A 13,408-nucleotide genomic window follows, 5' to 3' on the forward strand; every position below is an offset into this window, starting at 1 on the left:
TTAAGTCATGAAGTTTATCTAATTTAGTATTTTATTGACATTTTTGTGTATATTTTAGAGTCTCTATTATACGACAGCACTGAGCTAGATGTTTTACATACATAATTAATTTAAGAATACTGACTGGGCTTACTATATATATACACACACACACACACACACACACACACATATATATATATATATATATATATATATATATACTGCCTAAGGATAAGGTAAATGAATATTTCTGTGATGAAGCAACCTAGACAATCTAAACCATCACTGATGGCTTTTCCATGAGCAATACCCAGCCATTCCAGCCTACCTTATACATGTAACCCAGATCTAAGTTCATGAAAACTGATCCAACTTTAGAAAGTCAAAAAAAAAAAAAAAATTAAAAGCTGTGTATGTGTGTGTGTGTGTATGTGTCTGCATATACCTGTGTGTTAGGTTACTGATTCAAACCTTGGCAGTCCAATTATAGAATCTTTGCTCTTCTTTCCCTAAAGTTCATGCAAGGACTTTTGCTTACACCTCACTGGCCAGAACTATGTCCTGGGGCCACTATGAGCTGCAAAGGAAGCTGGGAAATGAGGCTGAGTAGGCAGTTGCCTACATACTAACAAGACCTCATTTAGTAAGAGAAAGAACAATAGATAATGGGTCGGCAATTAGTCCTCTCTGCCAGGCTACTTTGTTATTTCTAAATAAGAAAGCTGAAATACAATTATAATTCTAAATTGAAAAAATTATTTGGGCTCTTATTGATAAATGCAGGTTCATTATGGTGGTAGTAGTTGATTCTGCTCAACGAATATGTTGGAAAAATAATTCTTTTTGCTTTAAGCCTCTGAGATTTATTTTTATTTTAATTTCTCTGTTACCAGAGCATTGATTTGACTGCATTTAATTTGACTTATTTTTGAATATATTTGAGTTATACTAATTGACTAAATTTGTTGACCTATATATTACTGATACGTTAAACTTCTATTTACGTGGAATCAAAAAGATCAGAAAGGCCAAATGTTTATTCAAGATATATGATATCAGTATCATTTCCCATTTTCCCACTTGGTATGTATATTTTACTGCAATCTATTTTTAAAATCTTATTAATTTATATACAGTTTATATATACTAAACAGAATAATTAGTAAACAGAATAATTCTTCAACTAGAATAAATTATAGCATCATTTTTAGCCCTGTGCTGACCTTTTATGTAATATTCTTAATATGAGAAATACCACTTATTTCTTTCAATTGTTGAAGCCACTAAAGCCCTCCCTCTTTCAGATATATTTAAAAATATTAAAGAAAATATTCAGAAAGTAAAAAAAAGAACCTTTGATCTTAACCACTAAGACACTGTATCCTGGAAAAGAAGTGTGACTTTTAAAATGAAAACAACTGATTCAGTTATTTTATTTATTTAGTAGTACCTTCTAAGAGACCATATTTCTGAAGTCAATACACTAAGTATCAGTGTTAAGTTATAAAAACACATTTGCTACAAATTTACTATGATAATTATTTTTTTTTCCTTTTGTAAATATGCTTAATTTCCAGAAAGTTTCTAGCTTTGTTTTTTTGGATACCATATTATCTAATGTTTTTGGAGTTTAAAGCATTTTTGTAACTAAAACTTTATATAATCCTGCCAGCAACACTATAAACAAGGCAAGTATGATGGTTAATTGGATATATCAACTTTGCTGGGCCACAGTGACCAGATATTTGGTCAAACATTATTCTGGAATAAAAAATTTAGGGACGCCTGGGTGGCTCAGTGGTTGAGCATTTGCCTTTGGCTCAGGTCATGATCCCCCGGTCCTGGGATCAAGTCCCACATCGGGCTCCCTACATGGAGCCTGCTTCTCCCTCTGTGTGTCTCTCATGAATAAATAAATAATATTTTAAAAGGTTTTTTTTTTAATTTTTTAAAGAAAACCACACCTTTCCATGAAGGTTTGTTTTTGTTTTTTTTTTCAGATGAGATAAAATTTGAATTACTATACTGAGTAAAGCAGATTACCCTCCATAATGTGGGTGGGCCCCATCCAATTGGCGAAAAGCCTTAACAGAACAAAGGCTGACTTCCTTGGAACAAGAAGGAACACTGACAGCAGATTCTTTCTGGACTTAAGCTGCAATTCCTACCTGGGTCTCCAGCCTTCCAGCCTACTGTGCACATTTTGGAATTAGCAACCCTCTTTGAGATTCAATTCCTCGAAATCAATCATTCAATCTCTGCTCCTCCCCATATATGTATGTGTATACACACGTACGTATACACACACATACACATCCTGTTGGTTCTGTTTCTCTGAAGAACTTTGAATCAGATAGCAAAGTAGTTGAAAAGTCTAAAACAAGGAAGAGGAATTCAGATCCTTAACTTCTGTCTCTATTTGTTCCTGAAAAGATATCAAAATTCTCAAGAATCTATGCTGGAACTCAGTTTTCATACCCAAACTGCTCAGCCAATGTCATGTTCTTTTTCTTTTAAAACTGCTACTTGACAAAACTATTCAACTCTGGAAAACAGTATGACAGATCCTCAAAAAGTTAAGCATAGTTACCATATGACCCAGCAATTCCACTCCTAGGTATATAACCAAGAGAAGTGAAAATATATGTCCACACAAAAAGGTGCACGTGAATATTCATAATAGCATTCTTCACAGTAGCCAAAAAACAGAAACACAAATGCCATCAATTGGTGAATGAATAAAAAGGATGTGGATTATCCATAAAAGCAATGGTTCAGAAAAAAAAAAAAAAAGAATTACAGACAAATGCTACAACTCTCATGAATCTTGAAAACATGCTAAATAATGAGCGAGTGCAAAAGGCCACATATAACATGAATGTATTCATAAGAAATGTCCAGATTAGGCAACTCCATATAGACAAAAAACAGACTCAGACTCGTAGTTGTCAGGGCAAGGGGCAGGGGGTCAATGCAGAGTGAACGCTAAGAGACACAGGAATACCTACGAAATGCTCCTGAGTTAGATAGTGATGATTGTAAAACCTTGCGAATATATTAAAAACCAGTGAATTGTACACTTTAAAATTGTGAATATTAAGATAAGCGAACATCTCAATTTAAAATTTTTTTTTAAATTTTTTATTTATTTATGATAGTCACAGAGAGAGAGAGAGAGGCAGAGACACAGGCAGAGGGAGAAGCAGGCTCCATGCACCGGGAGCCCGATGTGGGATTTGATCCCAGGTCTCCAGGATCATGCCCTGGGCCAAAGGCAGGGGCCAAACCGCTGCGCCACCCAGAGATCCCAACATCTCAATTTTAAAGTGTTAAAAAATAAAAACACTAACCAACTTACCTGGCCTTTCTGTGGTGCCAAACAACGAACAACTTCATCCACCATGACTGGAATATGTAACTTAGTCACAGCTTCGTTATCTCTATCCTGAGGTCTGTGCATCTCTTGAGTTCCAGTTTGATCTGTTTGCTCCCGGGCTTCACACTCATTATACCTTTGTGCTGTATCATGTATTCTTTTTGGCCAGACACCTGAATTAAATATGCCAGATTCCCACCAGCATGAAAGGAATTCTTTATAGAGTCTACAAAAATATGGGTATCGAAGCATTCTGTAGGTCAACAAATCTGGGGAAAAAAATTAAAAATATCATGATTGTTGGATTTTTAAAATACATAATTTTATATAACTTTTACATATGGCCTGTTAAGCTCTAAGATATTGACGTTTTAATGATCAGGGCTGTAAAAATTGATTATTGGGTCATCATTTTTCTGAAATATATTTCTAACTTTAAAGAATAGATTCAGTGCATTAGAACTATTTATTTGAAAAGCCATCTGGAGGGAGGTGGGGGATACCGTCACTGGGTGATGGGCATTAAGGACGGTATGTCATATAATGAGCACTGGGTGTCACAGACAACCGAGAAATCACTGAACTCCACCTCTGAAATTACAATACATTATAGGTTAATTAATTGAATTTAAATTTTAAAAAACCTGATGATTGCACGGATTATGCATATTATCCTATTTCAGATTCAGGTAGTCTTTTTTTTTTTTTTTTTTTTTTTTAGATTCAGGCAGTCTTTTATTTTAAGCTCTTCTATTTGTTTTTCTCATATTGCTAAGTCTTCATCTTCAGTCTAACTTTATTTGAAAAACTGTCCTTGGAAAAAGATATGCATGTTTATCCATAAACAAATGAAGGTAAAAATTAGCTTGTGAAAATCTTGCAGACTTGTTATGGATATTCTCTGACAAGATTATCTCACCATGGCTTCCATTAGTGAAGCATGTTTCAATTTAAATTATAACTTTATAAATACTCAACTGAACATACTTTGGCATGCTATTTTGTCTGTCTTCTGCTCCCCCAAAACAAGCAAATAATTAATACATTCCTTAACTTTCTCACACTTGTTCCTTTTTATTCTGCAATCTGGAACTCTTTCAGGTGTAGAGGAAAAAGTATTCATGAAATATATTAACAGAAACCCTTTTGGAAACATTATGCTTTTTATACATTAGGTTGTAAGCCACGTTTTTAATACTACTATAGTATATACCAACTTAACACTCTGCTTCTTTCCTTCTAAGTTATTATGAGTTATTTAAGAATAAGACCCACACCTTTATATCCACAAAAGCAGATACACACTAGGTGTTTGAGAAGTGTTTTCTGGGGAAGAAAAACGAATGGATGGATGGATGAACTCCAGATTCTACAGAATTTATATCTTTATCAAAACTTAGTTTAGGGGACGCCTGGGTGGCTCAGAGGTTGAGCATCCGCCTTTGGCTCAAGGTATGACCCTGGCGTCCTGAGGATCCAGTCCCATGTCAGGCTCCCTGCATGGAGCCTGCTTCTCCCTCTGCCTGTGTCTCTGCCTCTGTCTCTTATGAATTTAAAACAAACAAACAAAAAATTTACTTTAGGAAATTTCACCTGCCTGTCTGACCCTACCAAAAACCACATTCTCAAAATCCTTCAAGAAACATAAATATCTCCCTTACCAAGAAAAAGAAACATAAACATCCTGCTTAAATATGCCTTCCTTTCTTTTTGCAATAGAAATGAAAACTAAGGTTGAAAAGCTGATCACATGTAATGACTAGAAAAGGAATATTTATATTTTATAAATTTAATATCAACAAGACGTTGCCTTAAGGATACGCCAACTTTATCTAAGACATAGTCCACAGAACTATGTGACAAATGTGACACAGGAAAAATATAGAAAAAAAAAAAAGCCTGGAAATAAGTGTTTTAAAGCAACGTTTTAGATGTTCATCAGTGACAAATTATCCAAATTTCCAGTAATGCCCTGTGTTTTTCAGAAAGCGTACACAAAGTAAACCCAACTACCCTCTGACTGTGTTTTCTGACATTTTTCGAAATAAAAGGTAACATTTCCCGGGCACTTACTAAATACCTCTCAACTCCTTCAGTCCTAACCACAACCGTTAGAGGTAGGTAGTGTTGTTATTTCTATACCCAGATGAGGAAAACAGAAGTAATTGGCCGGCAGGGCACATTCCTAGGGCGTCGTAGGGTAGATCTGTAAGGCCGCCTTCCGTCCGCACACCTGGCATCTGAGCCTCTGTGCCGCCAACACGGCCGCTGCTCTGCTGCGTGCACCCATGGCACCCACGGCACCCAACTTTAACCACGTCGACTGTACATTCGCGCTAGCTCATGAATTACATTCTTTTTCTGCAAAGAGCCAACATCCTCTTGCCTGTTGCTACTCCGCCTGGAAATAGTGTAACAGAGGGCAGGCCCTATACAGGCCTGCAGGGCGGACTCGGGAATGGCCACGCAATCCGCACTGCACGTCCCCAGGTGTACAGATGCTCAAATACACGAGTAGGTACCTGCGTGGATGCACATGTGCATAGGGGAGATGTATACTTCCCGATACAGGAATTAGAACTACATAGGGAAAAGCAAGTACAACAGATTAAAAAAAAAAAAAAAAAAAGCTTCTGTTGCATTTAAGTCTTTCCTTCCGCATTCAATCTCTCTATTTACTCCAGTGGGTTCCCCGTTCGAAGCCTGGCAGGGTGGCCGCGCCCCTGGGTCCACATGCCGCGCACTCGCAGCATCTCACTGGCCCTTTGCTGGGGGGCTCGCCAACAAGGGAAGGCGGCGAGCTGCGGCCGGGCCCCACGCGGTCCCCCGGGCCCACGCGGTCAAGGATCCCGGAAGGTCACAGGCTCAGTCTGCAGGAGGGGGCGGGGGCGGGGGCGGGATGGTCGGCCACTGCGGGGGCTGCGCGGGGGCGCGGAGTGGTAGGGGGTAGGGGTGCTCCCAGGTGCGAAGTGGAGGTGCTGCCAGGTGCGTGCCCGGGATGGGGGGGAGGGGGCGGAGGGGGTGCTCCCAGGTGCGGGCCCAGGGCGGGAGGGGGTGCTCCCAGGTGCATGCCCGGGGTGGGGAGGAGGGTAGGGAGTGGTCCCAGGTGCGGACGGCGGGGGGTGGGGGGTGCTCCCAGGTGCGTGCCCGGGTGGGGGGGGAGGGGGTGCTCCCAGGTGCGTGCCCGGGTGGGGGGGGAGAGGGTGCTCCCACGTGCGGCTCCGCAGGGGCCGCGGGACGCCCGGAAGTCCCTCCCCTCCCCCCTGCTCCCCGCCGCCGACTGGGCCGCCCGGCGCTCTCCCTGCCCCCTCCCCCCTCCCCCCTCCCCCCCGCGGGGCCGCGCGGGCGCACGGAGGTCGGGGGCCGGGGCCGGGCGCCCACGGGGACAGCGGCTGTGACCCGGGGCCTGCGCCGCGCCGGGCTCCCCGCTCCCGCCCTCGAGGACTGCGCGCGGCGGCGGCGGCGGGCGGGGGCGGGGCCTGGGCCTGCCGGCGGGCGGTCCTCCGCCTCCCCGAGGCCCCGAGGGCGCGGCGGGGCGGCGGCGGGCTGCGGGCGGGGCTGCGGCGCGGCCGGGCCCCCTCACCTGCGGCGCGGAGCGGGCTGCCGGGCGGGAGCTGGGGCCCGCGGCCGCACGTCGAGGCCGGGCCTGGGGGACCCGCGCGCGGACGGACCGCACCGGGGGGCGGGTCCGCCGCGGCCCCGCGCGAGCGCCGACCTTTGGTTCCGCTGCGCGGCCGAGCCCGCAGCCGGGGCGCCCGGGGCGCGCGCCCCCTCCCCGGGCCGACAGCCCCGCTGCTGCGGCGCCTGTGCGGGCGGACGGCGTGCAGGTGGCGGGTCCAGCGCCGCGGGTGCGGTGGCTCTGGCTCTTCCCTCCCGCCTCATCCCCCGCACAGCGGTGCCCCACACCTGGGGCCCCTGACGTCCTGCGGGGCTCCGCGGCGGCCTTGACCGCGGCGCGGGGTCGCCTCTGCCCACCTGCAGGGCCGTGCGGCCACGGGGGCCTCGGCGTCCAGGGGCCCAGCAGCAGGTGGAGACGGACTCCCCCGCCCGACGCCCTGCGAGCATCCCCGCAGCTGTGGCGAGACCTGGTAGCGGGCCCCGACGGGGCTGGCGGGAGAGTCCTCGGAACACCCGGGAGACGCCCGTAACAGGTGCAACCTGACGACCCCTTGGCTCGACAATACGTATTTTCAGAATAGATGAAGGGAGCATCTTAATATCACGAAATCTACAAAGCATTTCCGACACAAAGGCCTCAATTCTGAATTGGCCGGTTTGCACCACTAACAATAAGGAATTTCCTTTAGGGATTTTCTGAAAAACATCAGTTTTTTTTTTTTTTTCTTTTTTCTTTTTCTTCAGTGAAATAAATTATGCCCGCATCTCATGGACCGTTCTGGGAATTGAATGAGATGCCCGATGTAAAGTTAACGGGATGCCTGGGACGTCAATGGTAAAGTTCTATTGGGTGCGTATTTGAAATGAAAATAAAAAGGCAAATAAATAAATAAATAAATAAATAAATAAATAAATAAATAAATAAATAAATTTTAAAAATTAAAAAAAAAGGGGTTTCAGTTTTATTACCAAACCCAGCACCAGCACCACACAGGTAACTATTGCATTCGCTAAGATACATGCAGCCAAATTAAAAAAAAAAAAAAAAAGTACAATTAGCCGGAATTAGTAGCTCATTGGGGCTCTATCCTGAGTTCAGGCACAGCCGTGTAACACGCATCATATACAACACACAGTGTTTCTGATCTTCTTCAGTAGGAAATAAATGTCCATATTATGGGACATTTCATATATCATGAAATATATGAAATGAGGCTTTCATATATTATGTGAGTTACAATACTGTGCAAGTGTTGTGCCATCCTCTTTATTAGGGTGATAAGCTCCACGTAAGAATATAAGCCCCCAGAGGGCAGGGATTTTTACTTACACTGTGTCCCTAAAGTCTGCAATCAGTAATTGCAGCATGGATACAATGTCAATATAAAGAATGACAGCGGCCTTCAGATCCTACGGTTAAAATCACCCCGACCCATTAAGAGAACTTAGCACACATATTTCCCTTTTTTTTCTTATTAAAGCGTACGTTCTCAAATTGTATCTGTAATCTAAGATTAAAAAAAAAAAAACACTGCATCCAATAATGAAGTAGGCCAATACATTTAAATGGATTTATTTCGTAAAATCATTAGAAAGAACTATTAAAAAAAAAAAAAAAACACACCAAACGCCGAGTAGTTTCACAATCAGCAATAAAGGGATAGGCCTGGGAGCGCTGGGGCCTCAAACCCAAAGCTCTAGACTTTTCAATTAACCGCGGCGGGCTGCGCCCAGTGCATCCGAGCTACAGCGGCCAAGAGGCCCAGGTGCCCACGCCCTCCCGAGCACCGGACCCGAGCCTCGGAGGCCTCACTCCTCCGGGAAGCAAAGGAAAATCCAAGCGTCCAGCCACAGCAGGCGCCACCCCTCCCGCCGGCCGACCCCACAAGCCGACCCCCGCGCCCCGCGCACCCCGAGCCCGCCTGCAGCCCCCGCCTGGCTCCTCCCACCTGCCGCCGCGGCTAGCCCCGCCCACCTGGGCCGGCGCCTCCGGAAACAGCCGCGCGCGTTGCCCCGGCGACGCGCGGCCACGCCCCCTCCGCGGAGCGGCGCGGCCCAGAGTCCCGGCGCCCAGCGGCCGCGCGCCGCGGCAACGTCCGACGTGATGGCGTCACGGGGCCGGCAGCCAATGAGACGGCGCGCTGGGAAGGCTGGCTTGGGTTTGAATCTTGTGGCTGAGTTTGAACCGCGGAGCGGCGGACGTCGGGGAGGAGAGTCGCCGTCGCCCCTGCGGGCCCGAGGTGAGGGAGACGCGCGCGACCGGGAGCCTGCCGCCGCGGACGCCTCGTGTGCTGCCCGGGTCGCTGGAAGCCGCAGGTCCGGCCGCAGCCCGAGGAGCGGAGCGCACGACGGGCCGGGCTTGTGGACCGACGCGGGAGGCGCGGGGGGCGGTTAGGGCCTGGGCGGCGGAAGGGCCCCGGGGGGCGGGGCTAGGGCCCTGGGCGGGGTTAGCAGCGGGGGGCGGGGGGTTAGTATCCTGGGGAAGGTTAGGGTCCTGGGCGGGGTTAGAGAGCGGGGATGGGGGGGCGGGTAGGGTCCTGGGCGGAGTTAGAGAGCGGGGGGGGGGGGGGGGGCGGGTAGGGTCCTGGGCGGAGTTAGAGGGGGGGGCGGTTAGGGTCCTGGGCGGGGTTAGCGGGGGGGGGGGGGGGTGAGGGTCCTGGGCGGGGTTAGCGGTGGGGGGGGGGGGTTAGGGTCCGGGGGAGGGGTTAGTGTCCTGGGGAAGGTTAGGGTCCTGGGCGGGGTTAGAGAGCGGGGGACGGGAGGGGGAGTTGGGATCCTGGGGTGGGGGGTTAGGGACCTGGGCCGGGTTAGGGTCTTGGGGAGCAGTTAGGGTGCTAGGCGGGGTTAGGGCCGGGGAGGGGGGGATTTAGGGTCCTGGGCCGGATTATGGTCCTGGGCGGAGTTAGGGTCCTAGAGGGCGAGGGTAGGGTCCTGGGCGGGGTTAGGGCCTTGAGGGGGAGTAGGGTCTTGGGCGGGGTTAGGGTCCTAGGAGGGTATTAGGGCGGGGTGGGGGGTTTAGGGTCCTGGGGGTGTTAGGGCCCTGGTGGGGTAGGTTCCTGGTTGGGGGTAGGGCCTTGGGGAGGGGGCTAGGGTCCCGGGCGGGGGCGGGTAAGACCCTGGGTGGGGGGGGGGTAGGGTCCTGGGCGGGGGTAGGGCGGGGTGGGGAGGGGCAGCTCGCCCTCCGAGGGCCTGGCCGGGGGCCCTGACTGCTCCCGCCTTCAGTTCCGAGAGGTGAGCGGTGACGCAGGGCATCCTGGCACCCAACTGCCCTGCCCCCGCCAGGGGCCACTGGGCGCCCGGCTCGGTCCCAGGCGGCGCGGCCCGGGTGTGCTGTCAGCTAGGGCGTCTTGGCCCCAGGGTGGGCTGCTGGCCCGGCCAGGGGGGCGGGAACCGCCTCTGCGCCCCGGCCACAGCTGACAGCGCGCCCAGGGGTGCCCGAGGGTGCCCCGCGCCCGCCGCCCTGGAGTGTGCAGGGCCCCTTGAGGGGCTCGGGGGCGCGCAGCCACGGGGAAATCCAGGCCGACTGCCGCCGTGCACGCTGGCTGGCTCCCGGGAGTGGGTGATACCTGTCGTAGGCCTGCAGTTGAGGCTGTGGGCTGTGAGCCGTCCGGGGGCTACTTCCAGGCCCTCCCTTGGAGTTTGGGGAGTGGTTATGGGCTCTGGCGCCCGAGAATATAAGAACCAAAGACTGGCTAGTGCTCGTTACTCAGTTTCCATTACTTTGTAAGAATTGTCTGCTTCCGTAAACAAAGGGGAGCTGCGTTTCATGGCAGCAGCTCACCCCTTCTGTCCCTGAGCAAGTATTTGCAAGTACATGAATTTTTCATTGTAAAAGTGCATCTTGTCAAAGGGCAGCGATCCCCTGAATCGATTAAGGTGCGCCATAAAATCACTTTTATGCTGTCAACGCTGTGAGATCCAGGAGGAAAAAAAATAGCCCAGATGTCAGTGCCGCCCTTCATGCCACTTGAAATTTTCTTTCTCCCCTGATGTTTTGAACTTAGGGAAGCGCACCGGCTCGGACACTAAAGCCAATTCCGAAGAGAGGTGTAAATTGGGTGGAGGCTGTATAAATCATAAATGATAGTGTGGAGGATAGTTCCTGTTCCTAAAAAATGTTTGTTGAACTTAGTCTAATTCAGATTTGAGTTTAAGAAGTGATTAAGGACTGTATGACTGACTCCACATTCAGCACTTCTGTTCCTTTGTTTGAAAATACTCTGTTCTTATTACAGCAGAGCATTGCTGTTAGGAACATGGGCTTGCTGTTGAGACCTGAGTCTCCATTCAGGCTCCTCACTTACTAGCAATGTCTCTTGGAAAAAATTATTTACCCTTAACTAAGTATCTGTTTTTGTGAAACGGATACTGTTATAGAATGCCTCACTTGATTATTCTAAGGATTGAATGAGATGATGAATGTTAAATGTTTACCGTAATGTCTAACATACAGAGCATGCTCAAATGATAGTCAGTGTTGTTCATAATTAGTACTCATCATTTTTATTGACCTAATTTATAAGTTCTCGGGACGCCTGGGTGGCTCAGTGGTTGAGAGCCGGCTTTGAGCTCAGGTCGTGACCCCAGGGTCCTGGGATCAAACCCCACAACCAGCTCCCCACGGGGAGCCTGCTTCTCTCTCTGCGTCTTTCATGAATAAGTAAATAAAATCTTTTAAAAAATAAAAAAAATAATAAAAGTTCTCTATAGCATCTTTGCTGATAATATTTGATATCCCATAAGCATAGAGAAATCATTTGATATCCCACAAGCATAGAGAAATCAAACTGTTTTATTTCAACATCCATTCAGGTGCTCCTCCACTGAGGTTTCTATCAAGAATAGGCAAATATATATTTACAACTTTCATGAGAAAATTTCTGGAGATTATATATTTACAATCAAAAGAGTGGTTACTTAAATACTTGAGATTTACACCCACTTAGTCTGAGTTCAAATCCTATGTCTTTTGCATCCATTAGTGTGACTGTAGCCAATTAGCTTAATCTCCATTACAGTTTTCCCTCTATAGAATAGAAATGATTGTAATACCTGTATCATAGGATTATTATGAGGATTAAGTGAGAAGTATGTAAATTGCTTAGCAATTTCTGTTTGTATACTAAGTGATCAATAGAAAGTATTTCGTAAAAACAGTTATTAAATGAAAGATTGTGCCTACAGTTAATTTTAATACTTTTTATTTTGTTTTTGAAATAAAAATAACTAGTCTTGTTTAAAATCCAAATGATACAAAAGAATACATGGTAGAAAGTAAGCCTGCCTGTCACCCAGACCTTCATATTTCTTCACCATGGGGCAACTGATGTTAAGAATTTCTTGTGTTCTTTTCTTAAAAGAGCCCGTGCATGTACAATATATGATTTTTAAAAAATACAAATGCTTGTATGCAAAGTCTGCTGTTCTGCACTAGTTTTGCACATATAGCTTGAAATCTGCATTAATTCATTCATTTATTGAACAACTATGTATTGAGTCCTAAATATTCAACAAGCCCTGTTCAAGGTTCTGGGGTACAGATGTAGCTCATACTTTCATAGTGCTTATATTCTAGAGGAGAAATAAGTAATAGATATCTAACCAAATAATATATATTTTCCAGTTAGTCTAGATGCTAAGAAGAAAAATAAAGCTGGCAAGGGAATGAAGAGGAAAGGGCGAGGTGACACTATTTTGTATGGAATCTTTAGAGAAACCCTCTCTGAAGTGGTATTTGAACAGAGACCTGAATAATGAACTGAGAGATTAATAATATTTGCAAATATCTGAAGGTAGTGCCTTCCAGGCAAAGGAGAGAACGCGCAAGGCCATAAGGTTAGAACAAGACTGAATGTTTTAAGAACAGTGTGACTGAAGCAGAATCAAAAAGGAGGAGAACAGTTGAAGAAGGGTTGGAGAGGTAGACAGGGCCAGATGGAGAACCTACTCAACATGCTAGGAAATTTGCATTTTATTATGCTGGGAAGTCATTGCAGAGGTTGGAGCTGGGGAATGACAGGAGATACATAACATGATCTGATTGCTCTGGAAGAAGGCAGCAGTATATGCAATCAATGGGTTAAATAAGATTTATTATTGTACTTGCATGTAATTGGGGGTGAATCTTTGACTTAATTAGCTTATATTTTATCTTGGGTGAACAGTAGCTGCTTACATTATAAGTTTAGAATTTGCCTCTTTAGCTTGGTTTATATCCTCTTACACTTACTGAAGAGAATTATGTTTTAACAGCTCTTCATTAAATATAACAGAGGAATGAATGAGCTTTTCTATGTAAGTGAATATCCCAGAAAATCGAATGTTACCCTTGTTAAGTGACATGGTGTTTTAACCACCCTCGCTGATTATTATCAGCGTGATCTTCCCATTTTCTTCATTTTGTAAATGAGAAGCCAGGCACATTTCCTTTTT

The 13,408-nt window shown here is 46.6% G+C and overlaps 2 protein-coding genes across 7 annotated transcripts in view; one reads left to right on the top strand and one right to left on the bottom strand.

Annotated features, from left to right (window-relative positions):
* METTL15 (methyltransferase 15, mitochondrial 12S rRNA N4-cytidine) overlaps positions 1 to 7,061 on the bottom strand; it is a 173,096-nt gene extending 166,035 nt beyond the window's left edge. For 2 of the 6 annotated variants that reach the window (XM_072725360.1, XM_072725358.1), the window contains exons 1-2: positions 6,942 to 7,038; positions 3,341 to 3,627 (exon numbers count right to left, since the gene is read on the bottom strand). In XM_072725360.1, the coding sequence (XP_072581461.1) occupies positions 3,341 to 3,610 (270 nt within the window). In that variant the 5' untranslated portion in view covers positions 3,611 to 3,627; positions 6,942 to 7,038. Of the gene's footprint in view, positions 1 to 3,340; positions 3,628 to 5,880; positions 6,359 to 6,941 lie in introns of those variants that run through there. The other 4 variants (XM_072725357.1, XM_026018605.2, XM_026018606.2 and 1 more) reach the window with 4 other exon arrangements.
* A 1,933-nt stretch (positions 7,062 to 8,994) lies between these two features.
* The window catches only part of KIF18A (kinesin family member 18A), an 85,161-nt gene continuing 80,747 nt past the window's right edge, over positions 8,995 to 13,408 (top strand). Inside the window, exon 1 of the mRNA XM_026018614.2 lies at positions 8,995 to 9,216. The gene's annotated coding sequence lies outside the window, so the exon portion shown is untranslated. The remainder of the gene's footprint in view (positions 9,217 to 13,408) is intronic.

This window comes from Vulpes vulpes, chromosome 11, assembly GCF_048418805.1.
Source record: "Vulpes vulpes isolate BD-2025 chromosome 11, VulVul3, whole genome shotgun sequence".
Lineage (NCBI taxonomy): Eukaryota > Metazoa > Chordata > Mammalia > Carnivora > Canidae > Vulpes > Vulpes vulpes.